The following is a 15606-nucleotide window of genomic DNA, read 5'->3' as shown; positions in this document are numbered from 1 at the left end:
TTTATCTCACATTACTACATCGTACTTTGATTTATGTAAAATTACAACTTTAGGAGTCACAATTTCTCATCCCTGATTTATTAGATAATTGGCAATTCTTGGATGATAGCCTGGCATTCTCAACATTCTACGTGATAATCGGTTTTCAATCACTGCCTTTCTATGGCAGCCAGCCAAAATGACAGCTTCTCTCCAGCCAATCATTTGGGCAACTGGTGTTGCAACACCTGAAGCTGTTTTTCTCTGGTTGTACTTCAACTTAGTCACAGGTCAAATCAAAGGAAGAGTGAAGGCTCATCAATGACTGGAGGGGACCAAAAAACTTCCGAAACACAGGAGAACAGAGGAACAGATTTTAGCTCTACACTTCCATTTCCAAAAATGGCACTGGTCACAGGGAAGGTAAGTTTATTTGAATTTAAATACATTTTCAAAATAAATCTTTGTTTCTTGGATTTGTTCAAATAGAATCTCTAAAACAGGACAAAGTTCAAACAGAGATTGAAGTACAGGGTTCAGGGTGGTTGATCCAAACCTTACACATGCTCTGATAGCTTGAGGTGTATTTATTTGCAACATTCTTTTTGCATGAAAGTTTCAGTTAAGTTTTGGGCTTTTAAACAATTTCACATTGGGTCAAAGCGTTTACCGACATTGAAGTATGATTCGCTGTTGGGAAATGTGGTAGGTAATTTGCAAATAGCAAAGTCCTACAGGCAGTATTATAATAATAGTTTGAAATCTAATCTTGTGATGTTGAACGCTGCCCTTTTCAGATACCGTCAGTAGATCTTTTACATCTACCTGGGAAAGTATATTGAATATCTCTTAAGAAAGACAGTTTCCCCCCACACCTGGATTATTGTGCACAGTTTGGTCTCCTTACCTAAGAAAGGATAGGGTACAATTGGAAGCTCTTCAAAGAAGCTTCAGCATGGTAATTCCTGGAATAGGAAGATTGTCCTATCAAAAATGGTTAGGGTCTGTATTCTTTGACATTTAGTAAAATGATAGGTAACCTGACTGAAATATGGTCATTTAAAACTGAAAATTTCTTCTTGCAGAATTCTCAGTGAATCAGCGAATTTTCTACCCAAGAGACTTATGGAAGCTAAATGGTTAGAATCATTTAAAATGGAAGTAGATACATTTTTAAAAATTGGGGTATTGAGGTCGAGTTGATCCTATGTAATGATAGGACAGGCTTGATGGGCTGAGTAGCCTACTCCTGGTCCCATTCTCTTGTGCCCTTCTTTTTCTTAGGTGTCTAGAACCAGAGTGGGGAGGGGGTTTGAACTGAGAACTCCTCCTTTTTAAGCAAGAGCATTACTTTTGGGCAGCGCAGAAATCTGTGACATTATAGTCTACAGTCAGCAACGATCTTTCTATAATTTCAGAAACATTTACAGTAAATATTGAAGATATGCCTATTGTTAATGCAGTTCAAATGCTGGTCAGCACGACCATTCCCAGTGCATTCTGGCCAGGTGTGAAGGTGTTCATTATTTTGTTAAGGTTGTCATTAATTTTTGAAAAAATGGGATCACTCTGTATTAATTCAGATCCTGATGGTATTTTAATCCCAGTCCCATGAACTGGAGCTGGAGAATATCAGGATACATAAATATATAATGGAGCCACTCCCATGCCAGACTCCCTCTGTCCAAAATCCTCTCCAGCCAGCCCTCAATTTCATGTACCATAATGGCAGGGATCAGCTAGCTCTCTTGCCAGCAGAATTTCCTCATAGAAAAGATTTTGCCTCAGCTGCTCACCAGGTGTGAATCTGGCTTGAGATGGTGAAATTTTGATGTCAGAAGATTGATTTCTGCCTGGCATTAAGTGCCAAGAGGTTACATGAGTCTGTTATTATGTTTCTATGCCAACCCTAACCCCACTCCTTACACCCAACCCCAACAAGTCAAGGGCTTAAGAACGCTAACATCTTTTCACTGCTACCTTCAGGCAGAAGGTACAGAAGCCTGAAGACCACTCATTTTCTGTCTAACAGCTACTGTACTCTTGTTGCATTAATCATGGACTGCTTCATCTCTACAAGAGAACTGTCTTTACTGTGGCAAGGCACATTAAACATTTAATATATATGATGTACTTCAACTTTTGCCTACACAAGGCAAACAAAGTGTCATCATGAGCATTGCCCATTGCCACAATAGTGGAAAGAGAAACAAAAGAGAATCCCCTCAGACATATTGAGTGTCTGTGGATTTGCCTCCAATGCTCCCACAGCCTCAGCAGTCCCACAAACTCCAATTAAAACCACAAGCAACCCGAGTTCCAGATCCAAGCCTCCAAAATGATCAGAAAACTTTCAGGTTCCAAGTCCTTTGGGAGCCCTTCTTGCCTCAGCACCCTCTTGAATCCAGGTTCCAGTACCTGGCACCCGAGTCAGTCTCCAGCAGCCTGTGCAGATCTTATGACCACAATTTGCCAACAGTGTGGGTCCTTCAGCTGCTGAGCTCCTCACTGTTCTGCTGCCCTGGTCACCATCCTATAGGGTTGTCTCCTATGCTTTTCCTTCCCAATGGGGGCTGTTCTCTCCATTTCTGGTGCCTTTTACCAGTCTGCTGCTACTCCAGAATATGAAACTCCTCATCGTTTGCGACCCAGCACAGGCACTGCTGTCTTGGGCACAGACCTTCATGGTTGCAGGATTTAAAAGAAACACAGTTGGCTTCTTTAACCAGCCATTTCAAGCCTGTATGGAGCCATTGGCATTTGGACCGGGCAGTAGGACCCTGTGGAGCAGTGCTGTGTCTCTGCTCCCCACTCTCCCAGGTCTACACCATGACAATGCTGATGTTATAGCAGCTCCGGCAGCGCTGCCATTTTTTTCTATTATCTACATTTTTTTTCTATTTTCAATATCTCTATCTTTTGTATTTATCATCTATTTTCAATTTAGGATAAATTATTGTAGGTTTTTTGAAAGAAGTATAGTACCAGAAAGTTCGAATTTTGGCGCATGTGTATATTATACAATATATATGTCAATAAATTCATCCTAAAATGGGTGTTCTGAAAGATAGTAAGTCTGATATTTGACATGTTAAAAATAAGTTAAATACATTTTTTTTTAACAAGATCAATTAGTCTGCTTTTGGTAATGTGGATTGGTTATGGAGTGATATTGTGGGTCACTGCGTCACTTCTCACTCTTTAAAAACTTCACTGCCATTTCTGGTTTCAGAGAGACTTTCCTGAACCAAACTCCTTCTCCTCAAACACCCGGGAAATCTGTTGTGTGATTAGCTGATCTGTATCTTCTGTCACTGAATTATCTTCCTCACTGCCACCTTTCCTTCAATTTTTTAAAACTCATTAATATTTGAAGGAGCTCTTACCAACATCTTTTAATCTTTGGAATTTGGTCCTATAAGTAATCTGATAATGATAATGGGATTGTTGTTATATACATTGTGCAATGTAGATATGCACCAAAATTCTTACTTGCTGTAGCCTAACAGGTACATTGTGGCGCCGGGGAGGGGGAACTAAAAAAAACTACAATAGTATACTTAGAGTCATACATACAGTGTGGGCTCAGGCCCTTTGGCCCAACTTCTTCATGCTGACCAAAATGTCTCCCCACATAAATCCCACCTGCCCATATTCCTCTGAACCCATCCTATCCATGTAAATGTCCACATTTTTTCTTTAACATTGCAATAGTATCTGACTTAACAACCTCTTCCAGAGCAGCCCATTCCATACACCCACCCTCTGTGCGTAAAAAGAAAAGTTACTCCTTTGGTTCGTGTTAAATCTCTCTTAATTGAATTAAAGAAATAAATCATTAAATATATACAATAAATAATCAAGTTATCTTAATGCAGAAAATGTGACAGTAACATTGGAGACAGATGTGGTAAGTGATGCACAAGTGCGAGGGAGAGCTAACTTTCTGGCTGGGGTGGGACTTGTCCTTGGTTGCTAGCTAGCTTAAAGCATACCGTAAGTGAAACAAGAAAGTCTGCAGATGCTATGATTATAATAAATACTCAAAAATGCTGGAGTAACTCAGCAGGTCCTGCAGCAATCATCGCCAAAGATATACAACCAACAATATCTTGACCAGGCAGGCCCAAAACAGTGGTTATGCCCGCTGTGGGACCTGCTGAGTTTCTCCAGCACTTTCGTGTATTTATAATATTGTATAAGTTGCTTATCAAAGTTTACTTCCAAAATTCAATTCTATTGAGTAAAAAGTGGCATTCTGTTGTAGCTCCTACTCTATACAAGTGAGTAAGATTTTTTTTAAATTCTGATGCTTATAGATCTTTACCATTGAATTAATCTGCACATCGTGCTTGGGTCTATTGTATCTAATGAATTAAGATTGATAGCTGTAATCAGTCAATGGTTCCATTATACTGTTTTTTTAATCATCTTTCAATTGGCAATCTGGGCAGCACCCCTTAATTTTCTCCGGGCAGTAAATTTCACAAACAAGGCAGTATTTTCAAACACTAGAATGTTACCTACCTCAGATCCTGCTTCTTCTCCATTGCTCTCAAGCATCTCAAGTGCTCCTGTTACCATTGTCATCTCTTTTCCTTGAACTACAGTGACCGAATGAGCTTCTGCCTCCTCCATGTAGCTTTCCCAACCAACTCTACTTGTAAACCCTACCAGATCCTTTCTCTATTTTCACTTATTTGCCCTGAGTACATACCAATCGTCATCGAGTTGATGGCGGTGGAGAGGATTAGAACCTTCAAATTGCTGGGAGTCTAGGTACCAGATGACCTCCCCTGAAACCAACACGTCAAGGCAACTGCGAAGAAGGCCTCTACTTTCTAAGAAATCTGAGGAGATTTGGCATGTTCTGGAATACTCCATCAGACTTCTACACGTTTAATATGGACTGTATAGACTGGTTACATCACTGCCTTGTTTGGAAACTTGAGTGCCCACGAACCCAGAAGGCTGGAGAAAATGGCAGCCATCATGGGCACTGCTTTGAAAACGCTGCCTCAAGAAGGCAGTCAATATCATAAAGGATCCCCATCACCCTGGTCACAATCTCTTCTTGTCTCAAGTTCAAAAACAGTTTTTTTTTCCCCCAACGGCTTTTGAACCTTCCCGTTCTATCCTAACACTAAGAATAATCTACCTTGGAATCATAAAAAGATCTGTCTGCACTATTGACACATTACTTTTTTTTCTTGCACTAACTGCAATTGTGAATATTTATTTATATATCTTTTGTATTTACTGTTTCTTTTTTTCTGCGTTTCCATATTGTGGTAACTTAATTTAAACTATCGTACTTGCTGTATCTTTCGTACCTGTTTGGCTGCAGCAGGTAAGGATTTTGATGCACTTGTGCATTGTACTTGTGTATAAAACGATAAACTCTCATCTCCCAGTGTGTCTCTACTGTAGGCCTGCCTGCCCTATCATCCCAAATGTGCAGCTTGTTCCCTCTGTGTTAACATCAGTTACTTTTCCTTCTGTATCAAAACTCTTGTCTGAATCCTGCTTTACACTCCTCATCCCTTATCCCCTGTTATGTGAGATGAGTAGTGCAGAGGCAACATTTCATGGTAGCATCATTCTTCTTGTTCAGTGGAGTCAGCCGGGCGTGAGTCAGATTGTTATAGTTTCAAATACAGCGCTAAATGAAGCCTGGCACACCAATCTATTACATAAGGGGTGCTGAAATGCACACAGTGTTACGTTTTAAGTAATACTCTGGCAATTGGACCACAGAATTTTGGCATTAATACAGGCTTGTTGGTTATCATAGCACTGTGTGTGTAAGTTACATATAGAATGGCATCTTCAACTAGAAGGTCTACTTGTCAATTTCTCTGTGAAATGTCACACTGAATCTGACAGTGCCATGTTCCCTTTTGATAGGTTGCAGACCCTCGTGGTTCTCAGCATGTTGCACTGCATACGTTTTCAGCCAGCTGTTTAGAAACAGACCATAATACAATCATTGCTCTTCTGGCAACTGGGAAATATTGCTACTGAGTGAATAGATGTTGCATTGATGGGAGATACATGGGAGAAATCTAAAGGGGTCGGAATGACATAGCCAGGGTGGTGAAAGAGAGTGAACAGGAGGTATATTCTCTGTATAGGATGGGTGGGGGGCGGGGGGGGGGGGGAGGGTGGTGGTGGAGGTCACGGAGAACTCCAAATATTGGCGACTAAGAGGGAAATATGAACCGATTCTCTCTTGGCAGAGAAGTCAACACACATAGATAAGATATTACAATCTTTCACCTGTAGTTTCTTTATTTAACACTCTATTAAGATTTGTTTCTTAAGAACCAACTTTTCTCAAATGTATGCCTCACCAAAATGATTTGACTGGAATAGTAATTGTGAAGTACATAATCTACAAATATTGTCCAATCTGATTTGAAACATAATTGAGTTTTGTCTTTAACAATGACAGCAATACATTTTCTGTCACGCTTCTCTGAATTGTTTTGCTTTCATGCTTGGTTACGCATAAATTTATTCTCATTGGTCACAAGTATATTCAAATTTATGCAAATCGATTCTATATATTTTCGTTGGGATGATTTTAACAAGATTAATCCAGGTCTGATCTTTCACTCCTCCAATATTATAATTTTCCATTAAGTAATTTTTGAGACAAAATCTGTCTTTCAGAGAAATATTTCTGTAATGATGACACATTAGGAAAATCCATTCAAATTATATTTTTTGAAAAATGTTTTTACATTAAATCAAAATATATACTCTCCACAGTGTTATGCACAATTCTGTATAAACATCTTGTGCATCCACATGCCTGAAAACTAATTTTAATAACATTTTTTGTCATTAAGCAATTGAAAATAAATTTATTCCAAAACTACATTATTAGCTGCCTCTGGATAATTTCCTGTCATTCGGAAAATTGGGCTGAACACATCGACGTGTGAATCAATCCTATGCTTCATGATGGGGATGTAGGGGATGCCCTCGTTGTCTGTACAGTGTGTCCTTTGGTCCATTGTCCTGAGGGCACCTACCAGTGATGTCTTCAGAACAAACTAGTCAGCTCATGGTAACAACATTTAATTACATCATTTAATTACATCTCTCCTCACTCCACATGTACACTGATCAGTAGCCTCAGCCAACTTTGTGTGGCCATGTTTTTCTGATGCCTTCAGCAATCTGTTGGTGCACTCCACATGCATTCCTTGGCCACTCCCACTGTCCTTCACTATCCTGAAGACATTTACTGCACACACAAACATTCTCTGTCATAAATATATCCTGACCAGTCCTGAACTCAGTATTCTAGTTACAATCTCACCAGGGTCTTTTATCACTCTAGTTCAATGCATTTTCTTGATTTCAAGCCAACATATTCTTTGCCTTCCTAATTGTTTATTATATCTGTATGTTAACTTTGAGTGATTTGTGCCTCTTGCACAAGCACCTTTCAGTCTCTCATTTCTAAAAAAATACTCTGCCCTTCTATATTTTGTGTTGGAGTGGAACAATCTCACATCCCCCCCATTATATTCTATCTTCCAGGTCCTTGCTCATTTATTTAGCCTGCATATATCCCTTGACATCTTGATCCTCCTCGCAATCCATAATTCCACCCGGTATTATCAACAAACATGAAAATATTATCGTTATCCACTTATCAATCTGATGGTGTCCCCAATACTAGTCCCTCTGGCACCTCATCAATCAGAGTCTTCTAACCCAAAAAATGAATTGCTTATTCCTACTTGTCATTTTTCTTTCCATTTTTTCAACCATTGTCCTCGATAAACTCACAGACCGATGTGCACTAATTTTGGGTATCCATGTTGTACAGATGATGGAGCTTCAGCCTCACAACTCCAGTGACCCTTCATCCTCCCCCTCCCCCTCTTTTTCTCCTCCATCTCCCCCTCTCCTCTCCCTATCTCTCCCTCTCCCTCCTCTTCCCTCTCCTCTCTCTCACCTTTTCCTTCTCCCACTCTCCCCTCTCCCCCAATTAGCATAATTACTGAGATAGAACTGGCAGGTGATGCTTCATGCCAAAGCATCATGTTTATTATCATCTGACTGTGCACATACAACCAGACGAAACAGCATTTCTCCAGACTACCCTGTATACCAGGCACATAATAATCACATATATACATAAAGACATAATTTAAAATAAATAAATAGATATAAATATTTTGGTATGATTTACTTTTAGAGGAGGTGAACAGAATGAGAGATTGCACTGTTGTTTGTGGCTAGAGTGGCCACTACAACCATGTGCATTGTCATTTTTAAAGTTCATGTTTATTGTCATCTGAGTGTACATGTACAACCAAATGAATTGTTGGTTACCAGCATTACCTGGCCTGAAGTATTTTCCCTTTACTTCCTGTTGAAGCTGCATGACCTGCTGAGTTTCTCCAGCTCAATGGTGTATTACACTTAACACCAACATCAGCAGATTTTCTTGTTTTCGCAGCTAATTCCCATTCACCCACTTAACTTTCTTTCACAAAATGAAAATTATTTTCTCTCTTGCTCTCAATATTAGTTTAACTATATAAACCTCATCAATCACTGGAATTCAGATGACATTTCCTGGACATTATACATGTTAAAAAACTGAAAAACACAAAACTTGTGTTTTCTCTTTCCCAAGACTGAAGAGCATTCCTCAACCTGAAACGTTAACTGTTTCTCTGTCCACAAATGCTACTTGACCTACTGTGTCTTTCAAGCATTTTTTGCTTTTATTTCAGATTTCCATCATCTGTTTTTTTTTATTATTAGGGCAAATGGGTGGCTGAGGGTTAGCATGATGTTGGGCTGAAGGGCATGTTTCTGTGCTGTATGACTTTATACTCTGATAATTACTTTCTCTAAGACAATCTTGCAGGATTGAGGCTGACTTGCTTCCATACCATTTCGGTGAGTTGAGCTGAATGGTTGGCCCATGTGGGAACCCCACACTCTTCCACAGATGGGGCAGGAGGACCCTGATGGGATGAATTGGTGGGAAATTTGTGAAGACGTGTCCCCCTCGAGTAAGGCTTGAATAAGGTGTCCGTGCCGTCCCAATGCATGACCTGAAGCTCCCAAATGTTCCTCCCCCACCTTAAGTCATCCTGTGCCAAGGAGAGATATTTGATTCCTTCAAGGAGTGTTTCAGCATTTGATTTTCGTGGTTGTACTGAATCTCTGTTTCCATACTGGTCAAATATATGACATATTTTCTTTGTCCAGCATCTTTGTCAGAAAGGAGACAGAGGGATGGAGAACAAGAGAGAGAGACAGGGGAGGGGCCTAATGGAATCCAGAGAAGTTGATGTAATGCTGTCTGGTTGGAGAGTGCCCAGACAAAATATTATGTGTTATTCCTCCAATTTGCAGGAGACCTCAGTTTGGAAGTGCATGAGGCCATGGACAGACATCTCAGTGTGATAGTGTCTGCGGAATTGAAATGCTTGGCCACTGGGAGGTCCTTGCTATTGCAATAGACAGAGGGAACGAAATGATATCCCAGTCTGAGACCAGTCTTTCTGAAGTAATTGAAGCAGTTTAGAGTTTACCACTTCCTCAGTACTTTGCTTGAAGTAGGGATTAAATCTAGGCCCATGTGAGAAAGTGAATCCAATGAGATGTAGCTATTAATGCTACTTGAGGCTTCATTCCCTTCCAATCTTTTTACTTTGAGTTGTAACTTTGAATGAACTATGTAGAAATTGGAGCTTTCAATGTAAACAGGAGATCGAATGCATTATCAATCGTTTTGTTGTGTAATTTGGGTGTGGACAAATAATTCCATCAAATTACACATTTACAGCAAGAAAACATCTTTATTGACCAGACCAACTCTGAATATTCATGGTACAAGATAGTTTGGTATTAACAGCTGCTGAGGGCAAACCCCAGACTCCATGTTATCCTTCCTGAATTGTGAGGAGTAGATCTTTGGGTACAGAAAATCCCAAGAAATATCTTGTCAGTTCCTAAAGCCATGATGCTAAGTGTAGTGAGCCTGAAGCCTGCCTGTATAGTTTATGCAGTAGCCTTTGTACGTTCAACACTGAAATTAAACTTGTAAATTACATTTAGAAGAGGCTTGAAAGCGAGCTCTTATTTGCATTAATGGTTAATATACTTCATATCTTCTGATTATGGCTCCAAATCAGTAACATTTATCATTTGTATAAACTATCCTGGGCTAATGTAGTTAATACACATTAGGTGCTGGAGAAACTCAGCAGGTCTGTGGAGGTAAAAAATATATATAGCCAACGTTCTGGGTCTGAGCCCTTCTTCAAGGTATTGAGCAAAAGCAAGCAGGTGTCTGAATAAAAAGGCTGGGGTAGGAGGGAAGAAAAGGCAGGGTGAGGAGCATGGACCAACAGGCAAAAGGTGATAATTAGACATGGATAGGAGGGCGGGAGAGGAAAGGTGAGAATTGATCGGGGGAGGAAGGTGGCTCTGTAAATGCGGAACTGGAGGAAAGGGGCAGAGGGAAGAGAGACAGAGAGTTAGAGCAAAGGAGACATAGGGATAGGGGAAGGGGAGAGAAGTAGAGGGGTTAACGGGAGCCAGCCGCTGCAGGACTTGCTGAGTTCCTCCAGCATTTTTGTGGATTTACTACAATCACAGCGTCTGCAGATTTTCTTGTTTCACTCCTGAGCTGATGTTGGTTCTCTAATTTCTCTTCCTGTATTTTCCTCCTCTAGGCACCAGGAGAATGCTTGGCCCCTGAAATGGACAGTGTGGAACTCCTGGATCTACTCTTTGACCAACAGGATGGGATCCTTCGCCATGAAAGCTTCCAGACAAATGACATAGAGAGTGCAGAGTGCTGGGAGATGCCACAACCCAGTGTAAGGAGAATTGTAACACTGTATTGTTGTATGGACACAGAACATTGTAACCTTTGGCCATCCCACGCATAGAGCATTGTAACCCAGGGCGCACACACACATCACACACACACACACATCACACACACACACTCACACACACACACACACACACACACACACACACACACACACACACACACACACACACACACACACACACACACACACACACACACACACACACACACAAACACACAGACACACACACACACACACACAAACACACAGACACACACACACACACACACAAACACACAGACACACACACACACACACACAAACACACAGACACACACACACACACAAACACACAGACACACAGACACACACACAAACACACACACAAACACACAGACACACACACACACACACACTGTCACAGCCAGTCAATGCTGTAACACACACGCACACACACACTGTCACACACACACACACACACACACTGTCACAGCCAGAGTCAATGCTGTAACACACACACACACACTGTCACACACACACACACACACACTGTCACAGCCAGAGTCAATGCTGTAACACACACACACACACACACACACACTGTCACAGCCAGAGTCAATGCTGTAACACACACACACTGTCACAGCCAGAGTCAATGCTGTAACACACACACACTGTCACAGCCAGAGTCAATGCTGTAACACACACACACTGTCACAGCCAGAGTCAATGCTGTAACACACACACACTGTCACAGCCAGAGTCAATGCTGTAACACACACACACACACACACACACTGTCACAGCCAGAGTCAATGCTGTAACACACACACACAGACACACACTGTCAAAGCCAGAGTCAATGCTGTAACACACACACACACACACACACACACACACACGCACACACACTCTGTCACAGCCAGAGTCAATCCTGTAACACACACACACACACACACACACACACACACACACTGTCACAGCCAGAGTCAATGCTGTAACACACACACACACACACACACACACACACACACACACACTGTCACAGCCAGAGTCAATGCTGTAACACACACACACACACACACACACACACACTGTCACAGCCAGAGTCAATGCTGTAACACACACACACACACACACTTACTGTCACAGCCAGAGTCAATGCTGTAACACACACACACACACTTACTGTCACAGCCAGAGTCAATGCTGTAACACACACACACACACTTACTGTCACAGCCAGAGTCAATGCTGTAACACACACACACACACACACACACACACTGTCACAGCCAGAGTCAATGCTGTAACACACACACACACACACACACACTGTCACAGCCAGAGTCAATGCTGTAACACACACACACACACACACACACACACTGTCACAGCCAGAGTCAATGCTGTAACACACACACACACACACACTGTCACAGCCAGAGTCAATGCTGTAACACACACACACACACACACACTGTCACAGCCAGAGTCAATGCTGTAACACACACACACACACACACACTGTCACAGCCAGAGTCAATGCTGTAACACACACACACACACACACACTGTCACAGCCAGAGTCAATGCTGTAACACACACACACACACACTGTCACAGCCAGAGTCAATGCTGTAACACACACACACACACACACTGTCACAGCCAGAGTCAATGCTGTAACACACACACACACACACACACACACACACTGTCACAGCCAGAGTCAATGCTGTAACACACACACACACACACACTGTCACAGCCAGAGTCAATGCTGTAACACACACACACACACACACACACTGTCACAGCCAGAGTCAATGCTGTAACACACACACACAGACACACACACGCACACACACACACTGTCACAGCCAGAGTCAATGCTGTAACACACACACACACACACACACACACACACACACACACACACACACACACACACACACACACACACACACACTGTCACAGCCAGAGTCAATGCTGTAACACACACACACACAAACACACACACTGACACAGCTAGTCAATGCTGTAACACACACACACACACACACACTGTCACAGCCAGAGTCAATGCTGTAACACACACACACAAACACACAAACTGTCACAGCTAGTCAATGCTGTAACACACACACACACACTGTCACAGCCAGAGTAAATGCTGTAACACACACACACACACACACACACACACACACACACACACACACACACACACACACACTGTCGCAGCCAGAGTCAATGCTGTAACACACACACACACACACACTGTCGCAGCCAGAGTCAATGCTGTAACACACACACACACACACACTGTCGCAGCCAGAGTCAATGCTGTAACACACACACACACACACACACACTGTCGCAGCCAGAGTCAATGCTGTAACACACACACACACACACACACTGTCACAGCCAGAGTCAATGCTGTAACACACACACACACACACACACTGTCACAGCCAGAGTCATAACACACACACACACACACACACTGTCACAGCCAGAGTCAATGCTGTAACACACACACACACTGTCACAGCCAGAGTCAATGCTGTAACACACACACACACACTGTCACAGCCAAAGTCAATGCTGTAACACACACACACACACTGTCACAGCCAAAGTCAATGCTGTAACACACACACACACACTGTCACAGCCAGAGTCAATGCTGTAACACACACACACGCACACTCTGTCACAGCCAGAGTCAATGCTGTAACACACACACACGCACACACACACTCTGTCACAGCCAGAGTCAATGCTGTAACACACACACACGCACACACACACACACACGCACACACACACACACACACACACACACACACACACACACACACACTGTCACAGCCAGAGTCAATGCTGTAACACACACACACACACACTGTCACAGCCAGAGTCAATGCTGTAACACACACACACACACACACACTGTCACAGCCAGAGTCAATGCTGTAACACACACACACACACACACACTGTCACAGCCAGAGTCAATGCTGTAACACACACACACACACTGTCACAGCCAGAGTCAATGCTGTAACACACACACACACACACACACACACACACACACTGTCACAGCCAGAGTCAATGCTGTAACACACACACACACACACACACACACACTGTCACAGCCAGAGTCAATGCTGTAACACACACACACACACACACACACTGTCACAGCCAGAGTCAATGCTGTAACACACACACACACACTGTCACAGCCAGAGTCAATGCTGTAACACACACACACACTGTCACAGCCAGAGTCAATGCTGTAACACACACACACACAAACACACACACTGTCACAGCTAGTCAATGCTGTAACACACACACACACACACACACACACACAGTCACAGCCAGAGTCAATGCTGTAACACACACACTGTCACAGCCAAGGTCAATGCTGTAACACACACACACACTGTCACAGCCAGAGTCAATGCTGTAACACACACACACACAAACACACACACTGTCACAGCTAGTCAATGCTGTAACACACACACACACACACACACAGTCACAGCCAGAGTCAATGCTGTAACACAAACACACACACTCACACTGTCACAGCCAGAGTCAATGCTGTAACACACACACACACTGTCACAGCCAGAGTCAATGCTGTAACACACACACACACTGTCACAGCCAGAGTCAATGCTGTAACACACACACACACAAACACACACACTGTCACAGCTAGTCAATGCTGTAACACACACACACACACACACAGTCACAGCCAGAGTCAATGCTGTAACACAAACACACACACTCACACTGTCACAGCCAGAGTCAATGCTGTAACACACACACACACACACACACTCACACTGTCACAGCCAGAGTCAATGCTGTAACACGCACACACGCACACACACTCACACTGTCACAGCCAGAGTCAATGCTGTAACACACACACACACACACACACACACACTGTCACAGCCAGAGTCAATGCTGTAACACACACACACACTGTCACAGCCAGAGTCAATGCTGTAACACACACACACAGTCACTGCCAGAGTCAATGCTGTAACACACACACACACACACTGTCACAGCCAGAGTCAATGCTGTAACACACACACATACTGTCTCACAGCCAGAGTCAATGCTGTAACACACACACACACACACTGTCACAGCCAGAGTCAATGCTGTAACACACACACACACACTGTCACAGCCAGAGTCAATGCTGTAACACACACACACACTGTCACAGCCAGAGTCAATGCTGTAACACACACACACACACACACTCACACTGTCACAGCCAGAGTCAATGCTGTAACACGCACACACACACACACACACTCACACTGTCACAGCCAGAGTCAATGCTGTAACACACACACACACACACACACACTGTCACAGCCAGAGTCAATGCTGTAACACACACACACACACACACACACTGTCACAGCCAGAGTCAATGCTGTAACACACACACACACTGTCACAGCCAGAGTCAATGCTGTAACACACACACACAGTCACTGCCAGAGTCAATGCTGTAACACACACACACACACACACTGTCACAGCCAGAGTCAATGCTGTAACACACACACACACTGTCTCACAGCCAGAGTCAATGCTGTAACACACACACACACACACACTGTCACAGCCAGAGTCAATGCTGTAACACACACACACACACTGTCACAGCCAGAGTCAATGCTGTAACACACACACACAC

At 42.8% G+C, this 15606-nt stretch overlaps 1 protein-coding gene across 7 annotated transcripts in view; it reads left to right on the top strand.

The window, feature by feature from the left end:
• The window catches only part of LOC138758912 (cyclic AMP-responsive element-binding protein 3-like protein 3), an 83100-nt gene that overhangs the window by 24516 nt on the left and 42978 nt on the right, over positions 1-15606 (top strand). For 2 of the 7 annotated variants that reach the window (XM_069928517.1, XM_069928518.1), the window contains one exon: positions 10698-10844. In XM_069928517.1, the coding sequence (XP_069784618.1) occupies positions 10725-10844 (120 nt within the window). In that variant the 5' untranslated portion in view covers positions 10698-10724. Of the gene's footprint in view, positions 1-207; positions 403-10697; positions 10845-15606 lie in introns of those variants that run through there. The other 5 variants (XM_069928515.1, XM_069928520.1, XM_069928519.1 and 2 more) reach the window with 5 other exon arrangements.

The sequence above is a fragment of the Narcine bancroftii genome, chromosome 3 (genome assembly GCF_036971445.1).
Source record: "Narcine bancroftii isolate sNarBan1 chromosome 3, sNarBan1.hap1, whole genome shotgun sequence".
In the NCBI taxonomy this organism is placed as follows: Eukaryota; Metazoa; Chordata; class Chondrichthyes; order Torpediniformes; family Narcinidae; genus Narcine; species Narcine bancroftii.
Note: the sequence above shows the minus strand (reverse complement) of the source record. Positions and strands in the feature narration are given on the sequence as shown.